Here is a 27,982-nt window from a genome sequence, read left to right as displayed (position 1 = left end):
CCTGCAGCCATGACTGTACATCTCGGGGGGCTATGCTGGGCTCAGTCACCTCAGCCCTTATACCTGGGTCCTACATGCCATTGGAACTGAGAAGATTTAGGGCAACCAAAATGGTCAAAGGCCTGGAAACGATGCCTTATGAGGAACAGCTAAGGGAGCTGGGCATGTTTAGCCTGGAGAAGAGGAGGTTAAGGGGTGATATGATAGCCATGTTCAAATATATAAAAGGATATCATATAGAGGAGGGAGAAAGGTTGTTTTCTGCTGCTCCAGAGAAGCGGACATGGAGCAATGGATCCAAACTACAAAAAAGAAGATTCCACCTAAACATTAGGAAGAACTTCCTGACAGTAAGAGCTGTTCGACAGTGGAATTTGCTGCCAAGGCGTGTGGTGGCGTCTCCTTCTTTGGAGGTCTTTAGGCAGAGGCTTGACAACCATATGTCAGGAGTGCTCTGATGGTGTTTCCTGCTTGGCAGGGGGTTGGACTCAATGGCCCTTGTGGTCTATTCCAACTCTATGATTCTATGAGATTCAACGATGTGATTTCTTATGAATTTCTAAAGTTTTACCATTGAGCCAGTACATAAGATGCATTTATCAGTGAACTGCGACATTTGAGAATGTGCAGCGGAGGCTCTTTATCTTTGCCTGGCAGTGTGGAGAGGCAAGGCTGGGGGTGTCTCTCTCACCCCCCTCCAATTCCCCGGTAACACATCCATCTCCCGCCGTTCTAGGATTCCACACTGAATTGCCTTCCAATAGGTGACTGAGTTGCCACTTCTTGTTAGCTACTGACGCCTAACTTGTAATTGTATCCTGAACTGCAGGATCTTGTTCTTTGGTGCTGAGATTCTCCTTGTGTTCATGAAAATGCGCTCTGGGGTTTTGCAGCCTGGAGAGAACACCTTGCTCTTCATCCCTGGCGTCTTCACTTCCTGGAGTAGCCAGGATTTTTTGGGGGGGTGTGTGTGTGCACAGAACCTCAGTTCCCTATGTATTTTTTCCAGATTTTTGAAATATACTCGAGAGTGGATTTCATGCTCTTTATTCAGCTCATAGTGGTGAGGAGGAATGAAAGTTCCCCCAAAGTATCAGCTTTATATACATTATTTAAACAATGAGCTGCACGTAATTGGCTAATTCCAGAATTCTCCTGTAGGCCAATCAGGTTGTGGATTCACTTCCATCTGGAGCTGGATTGGGTGGCTCCTGCAGACCAATCATACTGCTGCATTGCTCTAGGACCAATCAGACTGCTGCATTCTGAATCCTATTCAACTCAGTAAACAACAGTTTTCATTGTTTGGGGGCAGCTGCCCCGCCCCCCCTCTGTGCTCTTGAGAAGGCTGCGTTAACATTCACTTATTTAGTCATTTCAAAGTTGGGATCCAGATGCACACGGCAGAATGGTAACGGGGAACCCCCATCTCCCTTGTCGTCAGTCTGCAATAAGATGGGGGGGGGGCTTGATGCAGAGTCCTTGGCCCAGATGGAGAAGGGAGGGCAGCCCCTAGAGCGCAGAAGCAGGGAGGGAGGGGCGGTCTGGGCGCCCTCGGCTTGCCAAGGGTTAAAAGGAGCAGAGCTGGATGCCTAGAGAGGACAGGAAGGGGAGGGCGGGGGAGGGCAAGGTCCTCCCGAGCAGAAGCCCCTCCCTGCCCAGTCCCTTCCTGCAAGCAAAGAGGAGGCTGCTTTGTTCTCTCTGCTTTGCAAAAACTTCCTCGGTGCCCCTCCTGGAATCCGGTGAGTCTCTTCTCTCTTCCCCCTTGGGGTGCAGCGGGGAGAAGGGGGTCCCAGGGCTGCAAGGGAGGAGGCAAGGCTCATGCATGGGGGGGGGAGACCCCCAAGTCAGGGAGCAGAGGGTCCGGCCCCCAGTTCCTCTCTGCCAAGCCAGGGAAGGGATGACTGTCCAGAGAAGAAGAAGAAGAAGAGTTTGGATTTGATATCCCGCCTTTCACTCCCCTTCAGGAGTCTCAAAGCGGCTAACAATCTCCTTTCCCTTCCTCCCCCACAACAAACACTCTGTGAGGTAAGTGGGGCTGAGAGACTTCAGAGAAGTGTGACTGGCCCAAGGTCACCCAGCAGCTGCATGTGGAGGAGCGGAGACACGAACCCGGTTTCCCAGATTATGTGACTACTGCTCTTAACCACTACACCACACTGGCTCTCCAGCAGGTCTGCAACTCTCTTCTTCCTTTGGATCATGATGCTGCCTTCCTTTTTGGGGAGGAGTCTTTGGGGCAACAAAAGGGGGGCATGCAAAGAAGCCCCCTTCAGATTGAGGGGAAAGTCGCATTTCACAACACAGAGAAGCATCCAAGGACTCCGAGGAAGGAGAAGCCCTGTGGAGTGGGGAGATACAGCCCCCCCCCAAGTGTGGAGACTGGAGGGGAGACCCTCTCCCACCCTCTACCCAAATACAATTCCCAGAGTTCCCTGGCAAGAAGGGGGGATTGGTGACCACTCTGGGAATTGCAGTCTTTGGGCAGCAGGGCTGAAGCTGTCTCCTTGCAACTCTCAGGGTCCTGAACCAATTCTGGCTCCCAGGATTCTTGGGAGGAGTCCCTAGGGCCGGGCGAGATCTGGTTTCCAACCTTGTTAAACATCTGCCCCCTCCCAGCAGAGCAAGTGCACAGACTGGCATGTGCCACTCTTGGCAGCAGGAGCTGCATCCAGCCCTGCTTGGAAACATACTGGGCACCAATGTAGTTCCTTTAGGAGCGGTCGTACATGGTTCCAGCAGCCACTCCCAGTCACCAGTCTAGCCTCCGCATTCTGCAGAACACTAAGTGAATGACACAGAAGTTGCTACAAATGGTATAAGAAAAACATGATATGGAATTAAGGGAAAAGATGGTGTTGACCTGGAGGGGTTACAAAATTTCTGGTCTCTCCCGAGTGCCCCGGGCTCTGCTCCAAAGAGAGCTTCTCTAAAGAAAGCACAACCAAAAATCACTCCATTTTGCGTGAATAAGGAAAATGAGGAGGTGGCTAAGAAACAGCAGGAGCCAGATCCTATTCCCAACCTTCTAGGGTCTCTCAGCAGCTCTAATGATGAGCAGAAAGAGGTTTGGGGCCCAGCCAGTTCAACTGCCAAGTCATCTCTTGCACTGAGACGTGGGGGCACCTACATGTAATAGCTACTCGGCTGTATTCTGCCCATGCTCTGGGGTTCCAGTTTTCAGGCTTGGGGACAGGATGGTGCCTGGTTTTTGCACCTAGTTCTATCCATAAGCCCCACTGAGTTCAATGGGGTCCACTCTCAGGTCATAGTGTGCATACCATGCCAGCCTTACGAAGTGGGTTGAGGTGCCAACAGATTAAATGGGAATCGCTGTAGATGTTTCAAATGGGGTTTCTGTTGGGAAGGGGCTGCCCCATTTGTGCTTCTCCAGGAGCAGGGTAATATCTAGGGTAGGAGAATCCCTGCAGGGCCTCTGAGGCTCCCTTTGCTTCTTCCTCTCTCCCAGGATCCTGCAGCTTGTGGTGGCTTCTTAACTCCTCAGGAAGGATGAAAGAGTCTGAATCTGTAAACCTAGCAAGGATGGAAGGGGGAAGATGGACAGTTGACCTGGTCAGGTTGTCTCCTGCATCCCTCCTCACAGCCTCTGAGCGTTCCCTCCCAGGGACCTCCGAGATATCTGGTGAGTCCCAGGGGAGGGGAGATGGGGACATGGATAGATGGGGCTGGAGAGGTACTGGGGCTTCCTCAGCTTGGGGGTGGGATGAGGCAGGCAGGAAGATGAAGATTGAGAAGGTGGACACCTTTTTGGGCTCCTCCACCTGCCTTCCTGCGCCTTTGACATCTGCAGGCAATTTGAGCCAGGAATACGTCACAGCTCCCCGGCCACCGTGATGTATTGGCGCCAGTACTGTGCTCTGAATGCCCTACCAATGTCAGAGAACTTACTGATCCATCGCGCAGCACTAGAAGCCATGATCCTACTTGATCCTAATTTCAGGATTGACTGCAAATGGGCCCTCTGTGTTTTGCCTTTTTCTTTTCTTTTAGGAATAATTTTTCATTTTCTTTTAAAAACAAGGATGCATTACTTTCTTTTTAAATTTTTTATTTTATTTTATTCGAGTTTGGGATTTTTTACATACATATATTATATTTTTAAATTTCCTGTACATTTTTTTTCTTTTCCTCCCACCCCCCATACCCATTGGAAGGGTTGAAACAATTATCCTCAGCCACAGGCATAGCGCCTTTAGTTTCCACTGAATGTCTTTTGTTCCAGTAGTTGTTTCCTGTGACATGACTGCAACAATGTCTGACTGATTGTTGTTGTTGTTTAGTCATTTAGTCGTGTCCGAATCTTCGTGACCCCATGGACCAGAGCACGCCAAGCACTCCTGTCTTCCACTGCCTCCCGCAGTTTGGTCAAACTCATGTTGGTAGCTTCGACAACACTGTCCAACCATTTCATCCTCTGTTGTCCCCTTCTCCTTGTGCCCTCCATCTTTCCCAACATCAGGGTCTTTTCCAGGGAGTCTTCTCTTCTCATGAGGTGGCCAAAGTATTGGAGCCTCAACTTCATGATCTGTCCTTCCAGTGAGCACTCAGGGCTGATTTCCTTAAGAATAGATGCGATTGAACTTCTTGCAGTCCATGGGACTTTCAAGTGTCTCCTCCAGCACCATAATTCAAAAGCATCAATTCTTCGGTGATCAGCCTTCTTTATGGTCCAGCTCTCACTTCCATACATCACTACTGGGAAAACCATGGCTTTAACTATACGGACCTTTGTTGGCAAGCTGCTGTCTCTGCTTTTTAAGATGCTGTCTAGGTTTGCCATCACCTTTCTCCCAAGGAGCAGGCGTCTTTTAATTTTGTGACTGCTGTCACCATCTGCAGTGATCATGGAGCCCAAGAAAGTAAAATCATTGAGCCCAAGAGAGTAAAATCTCTCACTGCCTCCATTTCTTCGCCTTCTATTTGCCAGGAGGTGATGGGCCCAGTGGCCATGATCTTGGTTTTTTTGATGTTGAGCTTCAGACCATATTTTGCGCTCTCCTCTTTCACCCTCATTAAAACGTTCTTTAATTCCTCCTCACTTTCTGCCCTCAAGGTTGTGTCATCTGCATATCTGAGATTGTTGATATTTCTTCCAGCGATCTTTATTCCAGCTTGGGATTCATCCAGCCCAGCCTTTTGCATGATGAATTCTGCGTGTATTTGAAATAAGTAGGGACACAATATGCAGCCTTGCTGTACCCCTTTCCCAATTTTGAACCAATCAGTTGTTCCATATCCAGTTCTAACTGTAGCTTCTTATCTCACATAGAGATTTCTCAGGAGACAGATGAGGTGATCAGGCACTCCCATTTCTTTAAGAACTTGCCATAGTTTGCTGTGGTCGACACAGTCAAAGGCTTTTGCATAGTTAATGAAGCAGAAGTAGATGTCTTTCTGGAACTCTCTAGCTTTCTCCATAATCCAGTGCATGTTTGCAATTTGGTCCCTGGTTCCTCTGCACCTTCGAAATCCAGCTTGCACTTCTGGGAGTTCTCGGTCCACATACTGCTTAAGCCTGCCTTGTAGAATTTTAAGCATAACCTTGCTAGCGTGTGAAATGAGTGCAATTGTGCGGTAGTTGGAGCATTCTTTGGCACTGCGCTTCTTTGGGATTGGGATGTAGACTGATCTTCTCCAATCCTCTGGCCACTGCTGAGTTTTCCAAATTTGCTGGCATATTGAGTGTAGCACCTTAACAGCATCATCGTTTAAAATTTTAAATAGTTCAGCTGGAATATCATCACTTCCACTGGCCTTGTTATTAGCAGTGCTTTCTAAGGCCCATTTGACTTCACTCTCCAGGATGTCTGGCTCAAGGTCAGCAACCACACTACCTAGGGCAGGGGTCTGCAACCTTTAAGACAAAAAGAGCCACTTGGACCCATTTCCGAAGAAAAAACAACTGGGGGCCGCAAAACTCGTCATTATAAAAATAACTTTTTTGTCACTTTTTTATTATTTCTTTGTTTGACCCTTCAGAATTACTCCTCCTCATAGAAATAAACGTTAAATTAACAAGTTACCTTTGTGTGTGTGTGCGTTCTTCCCTCCCCTTCAAAACAGTGACCAGCGTACATGCCCCTTACAATGTAGCGGGTGGGCGGGCGGGAAGGTGACGTCGGGACGGTGCGTGACTAACGCACGCATTGCCCCCATGCGACGTCACAGCCAGTACAGCGCCCGCCACAGTTGGGAGTGTCGGGGCGCACAATGTGCCTCCTCCCCTCGCTAGTATCCGCCCCGGAGCCGCGACAAAGGTGTAAAAGAGCCACATGCGGCTCCGGAGCCGCGGGTTGCAGACCCCTGACCTAGGGTGTACGAGCCATCCATAGCTTTCTGGTATAATTCCTCTGTGTATTCTTGCCACCTCTCCTTGATGTCTTCTGCTTCTGTTAGGTCCTTTCCACTTTTGTCTTTTATTATGGTAATCTTTGTACAAATCTTGAACAGATTTCTGGTTCTTCCCATTCTGTTGTTTTCCTCTATTTGTTTGCATTGCTCGTTTAAGAAGGCCTTCTTGTCTCTCCTTGCCATTTTTTGGAAATCTGCATTCAATTTCCTGTATCTTTCACTATCTCCCTCGCATTTTGCTTGCCTTCTCTCCCCCACTATTTGTAAGGCCTCGCTGGACAGCCACTTTGCTTTCTTGCATTTCCTTTTCATTGGGATGGTTTTTGTTGCTGCCTCCTGTATAATGTTACGAGCCTCCATCCATAGTTCTTCATGCACTCTGTCCACCAAATCTAAATCCTTAAACCTGTTCCTCACTTCCACTGTGTATTCATAAGGGATTTGACTTAGATTGTATCTTACCGGCCCAGTGGTTTTTCCTACTTTCTTCAGTTTAAGCTTGAATTTTGCTATAAGAAGCTGATGATCTGAGCCACAGTCAGCTCCAGGTCTTGTTTTTGCTGACTGTATAGAGCTTCTCCATCTTTGTCTGCAGAGAATATAATCAATCTGATTTTGATGCTGCCCACCTGGTGATGTCCATGTGTAGAGTTGTCTCTTGTGTTGTTGGGAAAGCGTGTTTGTGATGACCAGCTTGTTCTCTTGGCAGAACTCTATTAGCATTTGCCCTGCTTTGTTTTGATCTCCAAGGCCAAACTTGCCAGTTGTTCCTTTTATCTCTTGACTTCCTACTTTAGCATTCCAATCCCCTATAATGAGAAGAACATCCTTCTTTGGTGTCATTTCTATAAGGTGTTGTAAGTCTTCATAGAATTGGTCAATTTCAGTTTCTTCAGCACCAGTAGTTGGTGCATAAACTTGGATTACTGTGATGTTAAAAGGTCTGCCTTGGATTCGTATCGAGATCATTTTATCATTTTTGAGATTGCATCCCAGTACAGCTTTCGCCACTCTTTAGTTGACTATGAGGGCCACTCCATTTCTTTTACGGGATTCTTGCCCACAGTAGTAGATATGATGGTCATCCGAACTGAATTTGCCCATTCCCGTCCATTTTAGTTCACTGATGCCCAGGATGTCAATATTTATTCTTGCCATCTCATTTTTGACCACATCCAACTTACCAAGGTTCATAGTTCTTACATTCCAGGTTCCTATGCAATATTTTTCTTTACAGCATTGGACTTTCCTTTCGCTTCCAGGCATATCCGCAACTGAGCGTCCTTTCGGCTTTGGCCCAGCTGCTTCATCAGCTCTGGATCTACTTGTACTTGTCCTCCGCTCTTCCTCAGTAGCATGTTGGACGCCTTCTGACCTGAGGGGCTCATCTTCCAGCGTCATAACTTTTATATGCCTGTTGCCTTTGTCCATGGAGTTTTCTTGGCAGAGATACTGGAGTGGCTTGCCGGTTCCTGCTCCAGGTGGATCACGCTTGGTCAAAACTCTCCACTATGACCTGTCCATCTTGGGTGGCCCTTCACAGCATAGCTCATAGCTTCTCTGAGTTATTCAAGCCCCTTCGCCACGGCAAGGCAGTGATCCATGAAGGGGACAAGTATCATATAGGACTATATATGATCCCTTCCAGTTGGGATTCAGGCCTTATCATGGGACTGAAACTGCCTTGGTCGCACTGGTTGATGATCTCCGGCAGTATAGGGACAAAGGTGAGAGCTGTTTCCTAGTTCTGCTGGATCTCTCAGTGGCGTTTGATACCATCGACCATAACATCCTTCTGGACCGTCTTGAGGGGCTGGGAGCTGGGGGCACTGTCATACAGTGGTTCCGCTCCTTCCTCCTGGGCCGTGTTCAGAAAGTGGTGGTGGGGGATGAGTATTCAGACCCCTGGGCTCTCACTTGTGGGGTGCCTCAGGGTTCTGTCCTCTCCCCTATGCTTTTCAACATCTACATGCAGCCGCTGGGAGAGATCATCAGGGGGTATGGGCTGGGTATTCATCAATATGCAGATGATACCCAGCTCTACCTCTCTTTCAAATCAGAACCAGTGAAGACAGTGAAGATCCTGTGTGAGTGTCTGGAGACGGTTGGAGGATGGATGGCGGCTAACAGATTCAGGTTGAATCCTGACAAGACAGAAGTACTGTTTTTGGGGGACAGGAGGCGGGCAGGTGTGGAGGATTCCCTGGTCCTGAATGGGGTAACTGTGCCCCTGAAGGACCAGGTGTGCAGCCTGAGAGTCATGTTGGACTCATAGCTGTCCATGGAGGCACAGGTCAAATCTGTGTCCAGGGCAGCTGTTTACCAGCTCCATCTGGTACGTAGGCTGAGACCCTATCTGCCTGTGGACTGCCTCGCCAGGGTGGTGCATGCTCTGGTTATCTCCCGCTTGGACTACTGCAATGCGCTCTACGTGGGGCTACCTTTGAAGGTGACCCGGAAACTACAACTAATCCAGAATGCGGCAGCTAGACTGGTGACTGGGAGCGGCCGCCGAGACCATATAACACCGGTCTTGAAAGACCTACATTGGCTCCCAGTACGTTTCCGAGCACAATTCAAAGTGTTGGTGCTGACCTTTAAAGCCCTAAACGGCCTCGGTCCAGTATATCTGAAGGAGCGTCTCCACCCCTATCATTCTACCTGGACACTGAGGTCCTGCACCGAGGGCCTTCTGGCAGTTCCCTCACTGCGAGAAGCCAAGTTACATTGAACCAGGCAGAGGGCCTTCTCAGTAGTGGCACCCTCCCTGTGGAATGCCCTCCCACCAGATGTCAAAGAGAACAACAACTACCAGACTTTTAGAAGACATCTGAAGACAGCCCTGTTTAGGGAAGCTTTTAATGTTTGATGTATTACAGTATTTTAATATTTTTTTGGAAGCCGCCCAGAGTGGCTGGGGAAGCCCAGTCTGATGGGCGGGGTATAAGTAATAAAATTATTATTATTATTATTATTATTATTATTATTATTACTAATAAATTATACAAATATGTAGACAGTCTCAGTCTTCTCATATGATTCTCAAAAATAGCAGAATAAATTTACAGGAATATCTATAACATATGGTTTATCAATAGTGGTCAGTGTATGAGTTCTGAGTTCATGAATTGGTTTAAATTGGGGGGGAAAGGAGAGATAGGAGAGAACAGAGTACATTCAACATCTCCTAGCTGAATGCCTAGTCAGGAGCTCTTGTGACTGTTGTGCTTAAGTGTGAGTCATAGTCATTTTTCCTCTACTGTTCCCAATGAAACAATACAGAGTTGGTCTCCTCATGAACATGGGCGGGTGTTTCAAAGTGAAGAAAGTGATTTATAAATTTAAATTGAGACCAACCAAGTTGAGTTAGATGCTGATGGGGAGTGCGCAAATGAAGACGTTGCTGTTTGTTGAGGCATGGAGATTGCTGGATCCTGACCAGAGAGCTCTGCATAAGGAAGTCAAGGAGGGGAATCGTGGGATTATGCACCCTCTCAGTGAAAGTCCCTGTTGGATGAGTTTTGACATCCCATACATACCTCTATGTGATGAACCTCCACTGTTTGGATGGAGACCAACAGCATCTGGGATTCTAACATCCACACCGTGAGCCCTGAATGGAGGGATATCAACTCTTTTCTCTGTGAATATTCTACATCTAGTCATGCCTTTTTAAACAATGACCAGATTTCCCTGAACTGCCCAGGCCTTCTTAAATGTCGGCTTGAGAGTTTTTAAGGACGTTGAAGTAACTTCTGTCAGGTTTGTTGTTTTTGCTTTTGCTTCTCTCTGCATTTTGTTGACCAAAGAGATGACTCCATGACTGTGTTGGGAGACATTCTACACAGAAACATGTGTGTATACCTTTAAGACGTTTCTGGGTTAATTGGTTGCAGCTGGCCGTGGCTGTAAAAAGGGAAAAGGAGCGTTTTGTAGGCTGCCTGCAGGAATAACACCCACCAGTGTTTGTGTTTATTTGTTTGGTAATAAAGTCTTCGTTTTAGTTTGGGTTTTTACACCTATGCCTCCTGGAGTCACTCTGTCCTCTGCCACCAGCTGGAAATCCCCCTCCAACAGGTTATGGGCCCAGTCCCCAGTCCTGAGTGGGCAGAGACAGAGTGTGAAAAGAACCCAGAGTCTGGAAGCAACTCAGCGTTTCTCAAGCAGCTGGCTGTGTGAATGCGTCGGCAGGGAGAGTCTGTTTGAGACCAGGAGCCGAACATTTCTTCAAGCCACGTGTGAGTAAGGACTGAGTGGAAAGCTGAAAGCTGTGTGGTGCCATGGCTGGACTTGGAGCTGGAGCTCAAGGCGGAGCTTCCTATTTTCCAGTAGAGAAACTGGGAGAGTCCAACTATATGTCATGGGGTTTACAGATGCAGGCGTTTTTAAAGAAAGAACAATGTTGGACTGTTATTGTTAACCCTCCTGTAAAAGAGGAGGATGAAGAAGTAGATGAAGCAGACCAAAGGCTGGAGGACAAAGCCTATGCCAATTTAATTTTGAGTTTAGAGAAGTCTCAGTTATCTCATGTGCGAGACCTTGAAACAGCAAGTGAGATTTGGCAAGCACTAAGAGTGATACACATTAGAGACACTGCTGGTAGCAAAATTACTCTAATGAGAGCTCTGTACCGAGCCAGACTAAGTGAGGGTGAATGTGTTTCAACACACCTTCAAAGAATGCGTGATTTATTTTCACAGTTAAATGAACTTGGGGAACATTTTTCTTAACAGAGAAAGGTTTATATTGTGCTGTCTTCACTTCCTGAGTCATGGGACAATTTAGTGATGACTTTGGAGGCAATTCCAGAAAGCCAATTAACAATGCATTTCTTAACTGGGCGTTTGCTTGCTGAGGAAGAAAGATGCCATGAGAGGAAGGCCACAACCCCTCACCGTAATTCCAGAAATGGGAGGCAGTCCAGTAAAAGATATGCAACTGATGAAGAGTGGCAACCTAAAGAGGTTGAAGACCACAGAGAGGAAGCAGCTTTCACAGTCAGAAGATGCTATCGTGGGTCAACCAAACATTTAGTATGTCAGTGCACTGTGTCTGTGGGAGAAAACACAAGAAAAGGGCGGCCTGTGTTTGCTGGGAAATTCAGGAGACAGGAAGAGTCGAGTCCAGTATGTTTCTGCAGCAGGTCGAGGCACCAGTCACGACGTTGGACAAGACTGGATTTTGGACTCAGCAGCGACAAACATTTTTGTTAAGTCTGCACAAAGCTTTGTAGAAAAGCAGCCTTGTAAGTCTGTAAATGTAGTACTAGCTGACGGAACAGTACATGAGTCAAGCTGGAAAGGGTAGTGTGAATATCAACTGTTTAAGTACCAAGTTTACCAATGTTTTATGTGTACCAAGTTTAGAAAATAATTTGCTTTCAGTTACAAGTCTTGTTAAGCAGGGATTTAAGGTAACCTTCTCGGGTTCAAGCTGTAAAATAGAGAAAGCTGGAAAAGTGGTTACAGCGTCACTAAAAAATGGTTTGTTTGTTTTGAAAGACCAGCTAGTAAGTGAGTCTGGGGCATGTGTTAAAGCCTGTAATAGAGTCTTGCATGATGAGTGCCAGCATCTGTGGCATCGTCGTTTGGGGCATGCCAATTTCCGCAGTATTGCAAAAATGCCAGAATTAAGCAAGGGAATTAAAATGAAAAAATGCTCAGTTTTTCTGGACTGCAATACCTGCAAGAAGTCTAAAAGTAAGCGGGGGTCCTATCCTGAAAGTACTAGAATTAGCAAGAGGCCATTTGCTTTAGTACATTCAGACCTTTGTGAGCCATTTGCAGAGTCTGAAGGAGGAGCAAAGTGGGGTTTTTTTTGTTCTTGTGGATGATTATAGCCGGTATACTTGTTAAAACACAAAAATGAAACTGGTCAACTGATTAAAAATTGGGTCAACTATATAGAAAGGCAGTTTCCCTACAAAGTTACCCAGTTGCAGAGTGACCGTGGAGGCAAGTTCATGTCTGAAGCCCTCCAGGTCTGGTTGAAAAAGCGTGGTATTAGTCACCGTAAATCGTGTCCTTTTTCGCCTGAAGAAAATTCAGTTGCAGAACGCAAGATAAGGTCTTTGCAAAAAATGCTAGATTCTATGGTATGTGATTCTGGCTTATCCAGGAAGTATTGGGAGGAAGGAATTCTCTGCGCTAACTACATACAGAACAGATTGCTTCATTCTGTCGGATTCTCAGGCCTCAGTCAGAGGTAACTGGCCACTCTCCAGGCATTAGGCTTGAGATCCTTGTTGACCTCCCCGTCTGCGTCTCCCGGCAGGATACAGGCAAGGTCACGATCGCCGATCCCACTCAGCATGAGAGGGACACACCATTTCTCCCTCCTCCCTGTTTCCCTCAGGGAGGGGAAAGAGACAGACAGAAATCTATTTACATGTCTTTATTTCTGTCATTGCAGCAGTACAGAGAAACACGTCTGCACTCTCCCGTCTCCAACAGTAGAGAGAAAGACTCCACCCCTGTACTTTCAGTACAGGTCAGATGACACTCTGAGCTAACATCCGGTGCTCAGTACAGTGAATAGACTGTCCCTTTGTTCCCACGGTACAGTCCCAAACATCAACATCCTGTTTGGCTTTGCAGCCAGCTGCAGCTCGCTGCCGCATTGCTGCTTTTTCCTGACATCCTCCCCCAAAAGTATCAATGTGGGTTGCGAGCAAAGTGTTATCCAGAGAAGAATACAAACAGTTGTTATACATATAACAATCCCCTGTTGTTTCAGTTCCACCCTTGGAACTCCCCGCCACTGGTTTCCCCAGTGTATCTCTCTGGTTGTCTGGCTTCCAAGGAATGAGTGCATCTGCATTACCTTGGCTAGCAACTCTCTGTTGTGTCTTAGTCTCTGACTTAGACACAGCTTCAACCTGTCCTCGGTTGTGTACAACAGCAACACATGCAACAGCTAAGTTAGCAAACTCTTTTGAATACCTCTTGGGTGGTACACCCTTTGTAACTCTCTCAGACCTACGTATGAGGTGCTGATCCTCTCTGCTCACTGGTTCATCCTCTGGACTCTTAGGAGAACCAGATCCAATAGTAAACAGTGGTTCTTCCTTCATCTGCGAAGGCCTATCCATTATGTGAGACTTCCTCTCAATGACTGTGTCAACTGAGCTCTGTGAGCTATCACTGTCATCATCACCACTGTTATCTGTAAAATCATCATCATCATCTGAATTGTGCTCTGTGGGAAATGTGTGCACAATTACTCTCTCCTGTTCAGGAGCACTCTCTAGAAATTTTGTGAGAATCACCTGTCCAGATTCAGACAAAATTACTCTGTAGAGACCCTTTTCATATCCTACAAAAATGCCTCTGGCATTCTTTACTCCACCTGGAGCTTCTGTTCTCACATGAGACCCAAAAACCTTGAAATAGACAACAGAAGGTTTTCTATGGAACAGCTTCTCAAAAGGAGAACTTCCCAACTCTTTTGAGACCTTTCTCAACCACGTGTGAACATAGGACATTAACGACTCCGCCCAATATTCATGTGGCAAATGTGAACTAAGCAACTGCGCATTCATCCCCTTTTGCAATTCTTTGTTCACCCTTACACAGACACCTTTGTTCCACGCTTCCGCTGAAACAGCAACCTTGTGCCTTATCCCTTTCTTCTGCAGGAACTTCTGAAAATCCTGTAACAGAAAAATTGGCTTCTCATCTGTGAAGAGACAATCAATGTTAGCATCTTGCACACTCTTAACCTTGTCACAAAACTCCTTAAACCTTTCTAAGGCTTCTTTTGGTTTCTCTAATGTATATACCCGCACATAATGAGAGAAACAATCCACACACACAAGATAATATCTTGCATTGCCTCTAGATGGTGCTAGAGGACCGGACTTCCGGGTTGGCGCCATCGCCGAATGGCGGACTCCCTCTGAGCTCCGGAGGCAGCCTGCTCGGCAGGGGTTGGGTCCTACCGCGCCGGCGACGCGGGGACCCTCAAAAACCATGGGCACGGAGCCCGTGGACATGGTTGACTCGGCGGGCACCGTTAGCGCCCCCCGACCCGCGAAGGAGCCTTTTTAAAGGCTACGGAGCGGGGGACGGGGGTGGCGTGGTGCTATGAGTCCTCTGCTTTCCCTGCCGAGCGAAGCCGCATGCCATTCAACGGAGAGCGCTGACTTCTTCTATTGAAAATTTGGACTATAAACAACAACCCGTGAGTAATTTGGAAATCGGACTTAAAAGGAGAAAAAAAAATTTTTCGGATTCGGCACGAGCGGGGGAGATCCAAAAAGGAAGTCAGTCTCCCCGCTATTGTAGACATTTTAAAACAAGGATTTGGCAACTAAGGAGCTTGCTTCTGTTTATTGATAAAAATTATTAATTCCACGATGCGAAATTATAAGAAGTGCTGGAGGAGAAGAGTGGATGGTGAGAGTGAAAGTGCAACCCCCCCGGGAACCGGGGCAATCCGCGAGAGAGCCTGGTGAAGAGAGACAGAGACTTTGACAGCTGTCACAGTTGGAGAATATAAAGAGAACTTTGCTATGAGGACTTTGCTGGTTAGATTTGTTACAATTTGGATATAAATTGTCGAAAATAAGGAATAACAATTTGACTTTTGGATTTGAGGAAACAAAGTTACTATAATCCCCCTAGAGGGGTTTCGGGACATTACAAGAACGGTCGTAAGTGGAAAAATACTCTTGGAATCGCACAGGACTTGTTATCTTCTGGGAAAGCTGCAAAAACGAATCAGTATTTTGTCTACAGAGGTGTTTATATTAAAGGAGACAATAGAATTATCTATTGAAGAACGGAAGGGACTGGACGCAAGTTTTTGTTCCTGACTAACAATAACCCCTGTAGAAGTATTAAATTTTTGAATTAGAATGTCTTTGCAGCGGAACAGGAAAAGAAACCTGAGAAAGTGAGAAAAAAGAACAAAGGACTGATGACTACTTGGAAAGAACAAGGGAGGAGCCATATTATTGTGAAAGACCAAGGAAAACCAAAGGCCTGTCAGGGGCCTATTTAAGACTGGGCGTTTGAAGTTAAACATTATTTTAAAAAAAAACAAAAAAACCCGGCAAGGTGGAACTGGGAAAAAAAATTGGCTATGGACGTGAGATCTCCAGGCCGACAGTAGATAGACTGATGGACATGGGGAATCGAAACCGGGGAAGGGAGGGGGGAGATCTGGAATCCAAAGGGTGTACAACTATTTTTTGAACTTTTTATATTTTTTACCTTGTTTGGACGTCTTTACCAATAAAAGGGAATTCGTGGAAGGAAATTGGGGTGGACCTTGGGGGAAAAAGCTTTCTTTTAATGATGAGGGATGGTGGAATGTAAGGGGAAAGGGGTTATATAACTAATTTGAATAGTGGGTTAAACAAAATAAGTTTTAAATTGGGAGTAAGAACTTGTGGAACCAAATTAATGAAAGGGGAATACAAATAGGGAGGGGGATGGGGGAGTCCTGAAAAGATGTTAATGAAAGTAAGGCTTTAATTGTAAAGGTTTAATTTTTTTTCTTTTTTCTTTTTTGAGTTCTGGAAATTTCAATAAATATGATATATATAAAAAATAGATGGTGCTAGAGGACCAATCACATCAGCATACACCCGCTGAAATGCTCTGTCGACCCTGGCCACCTTCCGGGCGCTCTTGGTCACACCTGCAAGAGATATTTCATTAGTATCAAATGCATTACATTTCATGTAATCACTTTGATCAAAAGTCAACAAATACAGTCCATCTTTCTCTCTGGCAGAAAGATACAGCTCTCCATCTTTGAAGATCTTGCAGCTTTTACTATCATAGGACAGTCTCAGTCCTTTCTTTGCAATCTGCGACACACTCAGCAGATTGAACTTCAACTCAGGAACCAGGTACACATTGTCTATAGTCAAGTTCAGACTCTCAAGATACACAGTTCCAAACCCGGTCGCTTCCAGCTCCTGACCGTTGGCCTGCTTCACAGTGAAGCTTTGCTTCTTAAACGTCGAAAACAGACCTCTGTGTGGGGTCATGTGTTTCGTTGCTCCAGTGTCAATTACAAACGTGTTCTCCACCTCTGGTGTGGTTCCTTTCGACATCAAAGCCTTTGCAGGTTTCACCTGGGACTTGGTACAACTTTTGCCTGACGCCTCAGGCATTGCAGAGCTCTCCTTGGCTCCTTTCTGCTCATGTGGCTTCTTACAGTTCCGCTGAAGATGCCCAGTCTGTCCACAATTGTAACATTGGACAGCGCTCAATGCTACAGCACGCTCCTCAGTAGCAATAGCAGTGGGGGAGTCAGAACTCCGTGCCTCTCTCCCCCTGTCCTTCACATCCAGTGCAGCAAGGCGATCGTGTTCATTCAGAACAATGGCACACACTCTCTCCGACGTGAGATGCTTCCTGGCTTTCACATTCTGTGAATTCCAACCTGGCATTGGTGCTGCAGGGATGGGGTTCTCAATCACCCCAAATAACCTCTGATTCTGCAGCAGGGCTTTCATCTTTATAGACCATGATGAGTAATTGTCATTAGTCAGGGGAGGTGGGTAAGGTAAGCGTCCCCCCTTCTTGGCATCCATTTTGAATCCAAGCCTCAGCTCTCACTCTCGAGCCTGTAAAATCCAACAGTCTCTTTTTGTTGTTTACTGCCTTCTCTTCACTTGGCAGATAAACCGCAAGCTGCTTGAAAGTCCTTGCAAAGAACAGCGAAGTTAGTCAAAACACACTCCGTGTTCCAGCCCCCAGTCAGTAACTCTTCTGACTCCTCGTCGCTTAGCAACTGTGCATTCCAGCGTTATCTAGGAATGCAAGGTATGCGGCTGTTTTCCCCACAGTGCTGGTTTCTCTCAAACGCAGACACTTTTTGAACCGAAGACAGCCTCTTAACGCGTTCACTTCACAGCCATAAATTCTCCATACCTTTGGGGCTCCGTCGCTTGGCATTCACCTCCTCTCTATGCCCAGCCGTCTGTTCAGCTTCAAGCTGCGCGCAGACTTATCTTCCTCCCTTGGTGCAGAGGATGAAGAACGATCCATCAACCTCTCATGCAGATTTACATGGATCAGAACCACCGGCATTGCTACCAGATGTCGGATTCTCAGGCCTCAGTCAGAGGTAACTGGCCACTCTCCAGGCATTAAGCTTGAGATCCTTGTTGACCTCCCCGTCTGCGTCTCCCGGCAAGATACAGGCAAGGTCACGATCGGCGATCCCACTCAGCGTGAGAGGGACACACCATTTCTCCCTCCTCCCTGTTTCCCTCAGGGAGGGGAAAGAGACAGACAGAAATCTCATTGGAAGACCCAAGATTTGCCCACGCTGGAAGAATGGCAGACGCAACTGATAGACTACATGGAGTTGGCTGAAATGACTGGCAGAATTCGAGACCTGGGAGAGGAGACGGTGGAAGAGGACTGGAAAAAGTTTAAAGACTACTTACAAAAACACTATAAGTTGTATGAATGTTAAGAAATTGCACGATAGAAAACAATATGGCATCAGCAATTTAGTTGAAAGATATATGAGAATAAGTGATGGTTAAGAAAATGATGAAATTTGAAGTAATATTATGTCTAAATTAAGCAGTTCAGTATTTGATAAAAATATTTAAAGTTTAGGACATAATATTTGAGAATTACAGAATAAGAACTGAAATAAGGTAATAAATTGCTGTTGATAATTTTATTATTGAGAACGCAGGAAAGGGAGATGTGAGGAAGTCCAAAGGTTATGGAAATTTGATTTATGGACAGTTGTTTTTGTTGTATTTTTTCTATTCTATGTCTAATTTCTTGTTGCTTTTTGTTTTTCTTCGTTTGTTATACTGTGGTGATGGTATTATATATGTTTGGTGTTTTCCTTTTTTCTGTTCAAAATTTGCAATAAATATCTTTTTTTTAAAAAAAGAGAGACAGACAGAAATCTATTTACATGTCTTTATTTCTGTCATTGCAGCAGTACAGAGAATCACGTCTGCACTCTCCAGTCTCCAACAGTAGAGAGAAAGACTCCACCCCTGTACTTTCAGTACAGGTCAGATGACACTCTGAGCTAACATCCGGTGCTCAGTACAGTGAATAGACTGTCCCTTTGTTCCCACGGTACAGTCCCAAACATCAACATCCTGTTTGGCTTTGCAGCCAGCTGCAGCTCGCTGCCGCATTGCTGCTTTTTCCTGACACATTCTACCATAAACAATACCCCTCATTTTTTGCTTTATGGAAAAAAAAACCTCTTTAGACCATGTTAAAACTTTTGGTTGCTGGGCTTGGGTTCACATCCCAAAAGGACAGAGAAGGAAAGGAGAACCCAAGGCAAAGAAACTTAGGTTTGTTGGCTATCAAACTTGGTCAAAGGGGTATCGTTTTGCACTACTGCGTGGCAGAGTTGTGATATCAAGACATGCAGAGTTTTGTGAGCAAGATGGTTGGGCTCGTTTACATGGAAATTCAGAAGTTGTGTTATCTTCTGATGATACAGATAAATTTGTGAAATCTGAGGTAGAAAAGCCACAAATTAAAGAAAATTCTGAAAGAGACAGTGGTGAGAACTCAGGGGATGATGGTCCCAGTACACAATCTCCTAAAGCTGAACCAATTTCTCCTGAGCAAGATGAATCAGAAGGGGAAGATAGTTCAGAGGGGGAGAGTGTTCAAGTTAGAAGATCACAAAGAAGCAATAAGGGGGTACCTCCAGAAAGGTTTACTATACAAGAAGTTAAAACTGTTGATGTGAAGAAAGAACCTTGTGATTATGAGGAGGTTTTAAAGTTACCACACCAGGAAATAGTAAGGTGGAAAAATGCAATGAAAGCAGAAAAATCTTTAGCAGAACATAATGTGTTTACCATAGAGGCATTGCCAGAAGGAAAAAAGGCAGTGGGCTGTAGATGGGTGTATAAAATAAAACACTTGGCAGATGGTGGTGTTATGTACAAAGCTAGGCTGGTAGCACGAGGCTTTACTCAAAGAAAAGGTGAAAGCTTTGATGAAACCTTTTCTACTGCAAGGAGTGAAAGTGTACGTTTATTGCTAGCTCTTGCAGCACAATGTGGGTTTAAGGTAAATCTTTTTGATATTGAAACAGCTTATCTTAACGCAAATCTGCAAGAAGAAATTTTTATGAATCAAGTGCCAGGTTTTGAGCCAAACAAAATCTATCCCGGATAAAAGCCAAGCAATTCCAGCCAACAAAGGCAGAGAAAACTATAGTAAGGACTCACATCTAACTCTCTTCAGTTCTTCCTCTATCACAAGCATTCATTAACATTGTTCAGTAATCTGGAGCTCCATTTCTTCCTGAGGCTCTAATTAGCTTCTCTCTTTATTGCAGATGGTGATGAATTGGAAGGAAAGAACAAGGGGAACCACAACAGAATCCACATAGCGGAGAAGTCCGATAAATATTCAAAGTGCGGAGAGAACATCTGTCAGAGCTCCCAGTCCCCCTCCAATCAAACAAAGTCCTTAATTCGAAGGAAAAGTCTTACTTCCCATCAAAGAACTCATACCGGGGAGAAACCATATCAGTGCTTCGAATGTGGGAAGAGCTTCAGTCGAAGCTCACATCTCACTTCCCATCAAAGAACTCATACCGGGGAGAAACCATATCAGTGCTTCGAATGTGGGAAGAGCTTCAGTCAAAGCTCACATCTCACTTCCCATCAAAGAACTCATACTGGGGAGAAACCCTATCAGTGCTTGGAATGTGGAAAGAGGTTTCGTCAGAATGGGGATCTCACGACCCACAAAAGAATTCATACAGAGGAGAAACCCTATCAGTGCTTCGAATGTGGGAAGAGCTTCAGTCGAAGCTCACATCTCACTTCCCATCAAAGAATTCATACAGGGGAGAAACCCTTTCAGTGCCTGGAATGTGGAAAGAGCTTCAGTCAGAGAAAACATCTCACTTGTCATCAAAGAATTCATACAGGGGAGAAACCCTTTCAGTGCCTGGAATGTGGAAAGAGCTTCAGTCAAAGCTCACATCTCACTTCCCATCACAGAATTCATACCGGGGAGAAACCCAATCAGTGCTTGGAATGTGGGAAGAGCTTTCGTCTGAGTGGGGATCTCACTTCTCATCACAGAATTCATACAGGGGAGAAACCCTATCAGTGCTTGGAATGTGGAAAGAGCTTCAGTAAGAGCAGTGATCTCACTTCCCATCAAAGAATTCATACCAGGGAGAAACCCTATCAGTGCTTAGACTGTGGAAAAGGCTTCCGTCTGAAGAAAAGTCTCACTTCCCATCAAATAATTCATACAGGGGAGAAACCCTATCAGTGTTTGGATTGTGGAAAAAGCTTCTTTCACAGACAACATCTCACTTCCCATCAAAGAATCCATACAGGGGAGAAACCCTATCAGTGCTTGGAATGTGGGAAGAGCTTCAGTCAAAAGGCCCATCTCACTTCCCATCAAACAATTCATACCGGGGAGAAGCCCTATCACTGCTTAGACTGTGGAAAAGGCTTCCGTCTGAAGAAAAGTCTCACTTCCCATCAAAGAATTCATACAGGGGAGAAACCCTATCAGTGCTTGGATTGTGGAAAAAGCTTCTTTCACAGACAACATCTCACTTCCCATCAAAGAATCCATACAGGGGAGAAACCCTATCAGTGCTTGGAATGTGGGAAGAGCTTCAGTCGAAAGGACAAGCTCACTTACCATCAAACTATTCATACAGGGGAAAAGGCCTATCACTGCCTAGACTGTGGAAAAAGCTTCTGTCTGAAGGAAAGTCTCACTTCCCATCAAAGAATTCATACAGGTGAGAAACCATATCAGTGCTTGGAATGTGGGAAGAGCTTCAGTCAGAGGCAGGGTCTCACTTCCCATCATAAAATTCATACAGGGGAGAAACCCTATCAGTGCTTGGAATGTGGAAAGAGCTTCCGGGATGGGACCTATCTCACTTCCCATCAAACAATTCATACAGGGGAGAAACCATATCAGTGCTTGGAATGTGGGAAGAGCTTCAGTCAGAGGCAGGGTCTCACTTCCCATCATAAAATTCATACAGGGGAGAAACCCTATCAGTGCTTGGAATGTGGAAAGAGCTTCCGGGATGGGACCTATCTCACTTCCCATCAAACAATTCATACAGGGGAGAAATCCTATCAGTGCTTAGACTGTGGAAAATGCTTCCGTCAGAAGGAAACTCTCACTTGCCATCAAAGAATTCATACAGGGAAGAAACCATATCAGTGCTTGGAATGTGGAAAGCGCTTCAGTCACAGCAGCAGTCTCACTTACCATCAAAGAATCCATACAGAGGAGAAACCCTTTCAGTGCTTGGAATGTGGGAAGAGCTTTAGTCAAAGCCACAATCTCATAACCCATAAAAGAATTCATACAGGAGAGAAACCACATACGTGCTTGGATTGTGGAAAAAGCTTCAGGCACAGCCACGGTCTCACTTCCCATCAAAGAATTCATACAGGGGAGAAACCCTATCAGTGCTTGGAATGTGGAAAGAGCTTCAGTCAGAGGCAGAGTCTCGCTTCCCATCATAAAATTCATACAGGGGAGAAACCATATCAGTGCTTGGAATGTGGAAAGAGCTTCAGGCACAGCCACAGTCTCACTTCCCATCATAAAATTCATACAGGGGAGAAACCATATCAGTGCTTCGAATGTGGGAAGAGCTTCTGTCACAGATCACATCTCGCTTCCCATCACAGAATCCATACAGGGGAGAAACCCTATCAGTGCTTGGAATGTGGAAAGAGCTTCAGTCAGAGCCAGAATCTCGCTTCCCATCAAATAATTCATACAAGAGAGAAAACCTCTTAGTGTTTGGAATGAGGGAAGAGCTTCAGTCAGAATGCCACTCTCATGGCCCACCAAATAGTTCATACAGGGTTTAAAGCATATCAGCGCATGGAATGTGGATAAAATTTCAGTCGTAAAAAAGTCAATTCAAAAACTCACAGCAGGGTGGATAATAGAATGGTAGATTAGGAATCTAGTCCAACCCCTGCCAATGCTGAAAAAAACTCATTTCAAGCATCCATGACAGATGGCCATCCAACTTCTTCTTAAATACCTCCAATGAAGGAGAGTCCACCCCCTTCTGAGGAAGTTCCTTTTCACTGTTGTCTCTTACTATCAGAAAGTTCTTCCTGATCTTTAGGAGGAATCTCTTTTTCTGTTGCTTGAATCACCTCTTCAGATTCATTCGTGACCTTGAGAAGGACTTCTGTATGAGAATGTCCAGGGGATTGGACCATGCTCTATATTTGGGGGGAAACCCATGGAGGGGAGTCTGATATAGGGCTTAAGTCGTCTAGGCATTGGTCAGATTGTCATAATTACAGACATATTTACTGGTTTGGACGGAAGTGATTCTTATTCCAGGGGAAGTGGTGACTGTGAGATTACAGGCGCTCTCGCCAATATTGTCCAAACGTCCAGTAAAACTTTGACTCAGCAGACCAATAGTTTACCCGCTGAGGTTGATGTATTGGGAGGTTAGGTTTAGGGCCGTGTGCTATTGCTTAATTGTATGTGGTATCCCTATAAAGGGAACTTCTTCCTCTAGGTGGGAGGGAGACTGGTTAAGTTACCATCAGTTGAATGCAACATTTAAGTTAGATTTTTTTTAAAAAGTGGATTTGCAGAACAAAACTCACAGTTTGAAAGGGAGTTATTAGGCTCCAGGGTTAAAATAGCATCCAAAATGTATAACATATTATTTGAGTGGGACACAAAGAATGCAATGATGAAATCATCAGTGACAAGCTGGGCCAGAGATGTAGGACACAACATTGACTTTGCTTTATGGGAACAACTGTGGAAAGTAAATTCAAGGTTTACAGCTTGCTACATGCTAAGGGAAAACTACATGAAGATGATGCAGAGGAGTCAATCAAGATGATCCAGGGTCTGAAACCAAGCCTTATGAGGAGGCCTTGAAGGAACTGGGAATCCATTTTAAGTGAAGTTTGCCGAAATCTACACTTGCGACATGGGCTGTCATAAGTCCAGATTTTCCCAGACATTTCAGCAATTTCCTCCCAGACGCTACTTGCAATTCTGTACATATGGCAACCATATCTACATACAGTGGTTTTCAAACAGCTTAGTTCCTGAACAACTTTGAACTCGAATGCTGCAAACCTGGAAGTCAGTGTTCCAGTTTGCAAACTTTGCTTCGGAAGCCGAACGTGCTCCTGAGCTTCTGTTTCCACTGTTGCACTGCTAATTTGTGCACCCCTGCATTGGAATCAAAGCCTTCTTCCTTCTGTTTTCACTGTTCTGCTGCTAATTTGCATCCCCCCATTGTAATAAAAGCCCTCCATTTCCAACTGCAGTGTTCTGAGGTGATACTTGGAGCTTATATTTGGTGCTTTTATTTTTGCCACAAAAAAGTTGCATTTTTATTTGCCTTTTTGTGACTGTGACTTGTTCTTTGTTTTTGATTGATTGTGTGACTGTGGCAATGCATAAAAAGCCCCCCATCCAAACAATGTCTATCATCAGTGCAGGTAAGGACAAAAATTAATTTTACTTTTAATGTACAGTACTGTTTTCTTTATTTTATAGTACAGTACATTGATTATTGCTTTCATTTTATGGATCAATGGTCTCGTTAGATAGTAAAATTCACACTAAATTGCTGTTTTAGGAGTTGTTTTTAAAAGTCTGAAACGGATTAATCTGTTTCGCATTACTTTCTTTTTTAAATTTTTATTTTATTTTATTCGAGTTCAGGATTTTTTACATACATATATTATCTCCTTCCAAATTTTACATTTCCCGTACAATTTTTTTTCTTTTCCTCCCACCCCCCATACCCATTGGAAGGGTTCAAACAATTATCCTCCGCCACGGGCATAGCGTCTTTAGTTTCCACCAAGTGTCTTTTGTTCCAGTAGTTGTTTCCTGTGACATGACTGCAACAATGTCTGACTGAATTGTTGTTGTTTAAACAACATTTAGTTGTGTCCGACTCTTCGTGACCCCATGAACCAGAGCATGCCAGGCACTCCTGTCTTCCACTGCCTCCCACAGTTTGGACAAACTCGTGCTGGTAGCTTCGAGAACACTGTCCAACCATCTCGTCCTCTGTCGTCCCCTTCTCCTTGTGCCCTCCATCTTTCCCAACATCAGGGTCTTTTCCAGGGAGTCTTCTCTTCTCATGAGGTGGCCAGAGTATTCGAGCCTCAGCTTCAGGCTCTGTCCTTCCAGTTGAGCACTCAGGGCTGATTTCCTTAAGAATGGATAGGTTTGATCTTCTTGCAGTCCACGGGACTCTCAAGAGTCTCCTCCAGCACCATAATTCAAAAGCATCAATTCTTCAGCTCTCGGCCTTCTTGATGGTCCAGCTCTCACTTCCATACATCACTACTGGGAAAACCATAGCTTTAACTATAGGAGGTGCAGTGGTACCTCGGGTTAAAAACTTAAATCATTCTGGAGGTCTGTTCTTAACCTGAAACAGTTCTTAACCCAAGGCACCACTTTAGCTAATGGGGCCACCTGCTGTCACCGCCACACAATTTCTGTTCTCATCCTGAAGTAAAGTTCTTAACCCAAGGTACTATTTCTCGGTTAGTGGAGTCTGTAACCTGAAGTGTCTGTAATCCAAGGTACCACTCTACTAGTATGTTTTTGAACTGCTAGGTTGGCAGAAGCTCGGACAGAGCAACAGGAGCTCACCCCATCACAGGGATTCGAACCCCGACCTCCCTTGTCCTTCAGATGAGGGTCCCTATCGCCAAAGAGGGTAGCTTCGAGAACACTCCAACCATCTCGTCCTCTTTCTCCCCTTCTCTTTGTGACCTCCATCTTTCCCAACATCAGGGTCTCTTCCAGGGAGTTTTCTCTTCTCATGAGATAGCCAAAGTATTTCAAGCTCACAGTTTGAAAGGGAGTTATTAGGCTCCAGGGTTACAATAGTACAGTGGTACCTCTGGTTACATACTTAATTCATTCTGGAGGTCCGTTCTTAACCTGAAACTGTTCTTAACCTGAAGCACCACTTTAGCTAATGGGACCTCCCGCTGCCGCTGCACGATTTCTGTTCTCATCCTGAAGCAAAGTTTTTAACCCGAGGTACTATTTCTGGGTTAGGTGTATGTAACCTAAAGCGTATGCAACCCGAGGTACCACTGTATTTAAATTGTATAACATTACTTGAGTGGGATACAAAGAATGGAATGATGAAATCATCAATGAGAAGCTGGGCCAGAGATGTAGGACACAATATTGACTTTGCTTTGATGGTTGCCATTAATTTGATTTTAATTTGATTTAATTAATTTTATAATGAATGTTTTAGAATGTTGGACTATTTTGATTGTTGTTAGCCGCCCTGAGCCCGGCTTCGGCTGGGGAGGGCGGGATATAAATAAAATTTATTATTATTATTATTATTATTATTATTATTATTATTATTATTATTAATGGGAACAACTGTGGAAAGTAAATTTAAGGTTTACAGCTTGTTACACACTAAGGGAAAACTTCATGAAGATGATGCAGAGGACTCAATCAAGATCATCAAGGGTCTGAAACCAAGCCTTATGAGGAGGGCTTGAAGGAATGGGGGGACGGCGGGGGGTGGTGTATCTATTTTAAGTGAAGTTTGCCGAAATCTACACTTGCGACATGGGCTGCCATAAATCCAGATTTTCCCGGACATTTCAGCAATTTCCGCCCATACGCTGCTTACAGTTCTGGATGTATGGCAACCATGTCTATATACAGTGGTACCTCGGTTTTCAAACAGCTTAGTTCCTGAACAACTTTGAACTCAAATGCTGCAAACCTGGAAGTCAGTGTTCCAGTTTGCGAACTTTGCTTCGGAAGCTGAACATGCTCCTGAGCTTCTGTTTTCACTGTTGCGCTGCTAATTTGCATCCCCCTGCATTGTAATCAAAGCCTTCCATTTCCAATTGCAGTGTTCTGAGGTGATATTTGGTGCTTTTGTTTTTGCTAAAAGAAATTGGCTTTTTTATTTGGCTTTTTCGTATTTGTTACTGTGGCTTGTTCTTTGTTTTTGATTGATTGTGTGACTGCGGCAATGTGATAATAATAATAATAATAATAATAATAATAATAATAATAATAATAATTTATTTGTACCCCCCCCATCTGGCTGGGTTTCCCCAGCCACTCTGGGCGGCTTCCATAGAAACCAAAAAAACACTAAAATATCATACATTAAAAATTTCCCTGAACTGCCTTCAGATGTCTTCTGAATGTCAGGTAGATGTTTATCGCTTTGACATCTGATGGGAGGGCATTCCACAGGGCGGGCACCACTACCGAGAAGGCCCTCTGCCTTGTTCCTTGTAACTTGGCCTCTCGCAGTGAGGGAACCGCCAGAAGGCCCTCGGTGCTGGACCTCAGTGTCCGGACAGAACGATGGGGGAAGAGACGCTCCTTCAGATATACTGGACCGAGGCCGTTTAGGGCTTTAAAGGTCTGCACCAACACTTTGAATTGTGCTCGGAAACGTACTGGGAGCCAATGTAGGTCTTTCAAGACCGGTGTTATATGGTCTCGGCGGCCGCTCCCAGTCACCAGTCTAGCTGCCGCATTCTGGATTAGTTGTAGTTTCCGGGTCACCTTCAAAGGTAGCCCCACGTAGAGTGCATTGCAGTAATCCAAGCGGGAGATAACCAGAGCATGCACCACTCTGGCGAGACAGTCTGCAGGCAGATAGGGTCTCAGCCTACGTACCAGATGGAGCTGGTAATCAGCTGCCCTGGATACAGATTTGACCTGTGCCTCCATGGACAGCTGTGAGTCCAAAATGACTCCCAGGCTATGCACCTGGTCCTTCAGGGGCACAGTTACCCCATTCAGGACCAGGGAATCCTCCACACCTGCCCGCCTCCTGTCCCCCCAAAAGAGTACTTCTGTCTTGTCAGGATTCAACCTCAATCTGTTAGCCGCCATCCATCCTCCAACCGCTTCCAGACACTCACACAGGACCTTCACCGCCTTCACTGGTTCTGATTTAAAAGAGAGGTAGAGCTGGGTATCATCCGCATACTGATGAACACCCAGCCCAAACCTCCTGATGATCTCTCCCAGTGGCTGCATGTAAATGTTGAAAAGCATGGGGGAGAGGACAGAACCCCGAGGCACCCCACAAGTGAGAGCCCAGGGGTCTTAACACTCATCCCCCCACCACTTTCTGAACACGGCACAGGAGGAAGGAGCGGAACCACTGTATGACAGTGCCCCCAGCTCCCAGACCCTCAAGATGGTCCAGAAGGATGTTATGGTCGATGGTATCAAACGCCGCTGAGAAATCCAGCAGAACTAGGAAACAGCTCTCACCTTTGTCCCTAGCCCGCCGGAGATAATCAACCAGTGCGACCAAGGCAGTTTCAGTCCCATGATGAGGCCTGAATCCCGACTGGAAGGGATCCAAATGGTCTGCTTCTTCCAGGCGTGCCTGGAGTTGTTCAGCAACCACTCGCTCAATTACCTTGCCCAAGAATGGAAGATTTGAGACTGGGCGATAATTGGCCATCGTGGCCGCATCTAAAGATGGTTTTTTAAGAAGCGGTTTAATAACCGCCTCTTTCAGCGGGTCTGGGAAGGCTCCCTCACGGAGGGAAGCATTCACCACCCCACGAAGCCCATCGCCCAGTCCTTCCCGGCTAGCTTTTATAAGC

General features: G+C 45.5%; 2 protein-coding genes across 5 annotated transcripts in view; one reads left to right on the top strand and one right to left on the bottom strand.

The window, feature by feature from the left end:
- Positions 1-433: 433 nt before the first annotated feature.
- The window catches only part of LOC310701454 (uncharacterized protein), a 53,714-nt gene continuing 26,165 nt past the window's right edge, over positions 434-27,982 (bottom strand). The window contains exon 3 of the mRNA XM_083492350.1: positions 434-524. Coding sequence (XP_083348476.1) covers positions 523-524 — 2 coding nt within the window. The 3' untranslated portion in view covers positions 434-522. The remainder of the gene's footprint in view (positions 525-27,982) is intronic.
- Positions 697-26,245, top strand: LOC310701127 (uncharacterized protein). 4 transcript variants are annotated; one of them, XR_014522938.1, is made up of 4 exons: positions 697-1,742; positions 3,470-3,643; positions 19,675-23,156; positions 25,784-26,245. XR_014522938.1 is itself a non-coding variant. In XM_083491441.1 (3 exons), exons 1-3 carry the CDS (start codon positions 1,589-1,591, stop codon positions 22,137-22,139), a joined length of 2,793 nt encoding a protein of 930 aa, XP_083347567.1. In that variant the 5' UTR covers positions 697-1,588; the 3' UTR covers positions 22,140-23,651. The 4 variants fall into 4 exon arrangements, 2 of the variants coding, with proteins under 2 accessions (XP_083347567.1, XP_083347568.1); XR_014522939.1 differs by having other exon boundaries at positions 19,675-23,475; positions 26,130-26,245; XM_083491441.1 differs by lacking the exon at positions 25,784-26,245 and having other exon boundaries at positions 19,675-23,651.

The sequence above is a fragment of the Podarcis liolepis genome, assembly GCF_965112155.1.
Source record: "Podarcis liolepis genome assembly, chromosome: 2".
In the NCBI taxonomy this organism is placed as follows: Eukaryota; Metazoa; Chordata; class Lepidosauria; order Squamata; family Lacertidae; genus Podarcis; species Podarcis liolepis.
This window is presented reverse-complemented; position numbering and strand designations above follow the sequence as displayed.

Coding starts and splice junctions, on each gene's coding strand:
- LOC310701127 (XM_083491441.1), top strand. CDS start 1,589: ATGCCTAGAGAGGACAGGAAGGGGAGGGCGGGGGAGGGCAAGGTCCTC. Junction 1,743..3,469: donor GGTGCCCCTCCTGGAATCCG/GTGAGTCTCTTC, acceptor CCTCTCTCCCAG/GATCCTGCAGCTTGTGGTGG. Junction 3,644..19,674: donor AGGGACCTCCGAGATATCTG/GTGAGTCCCAGG, acceptor TCTTTATTGCAG/ATGGTGATGAATTGGAAGGA.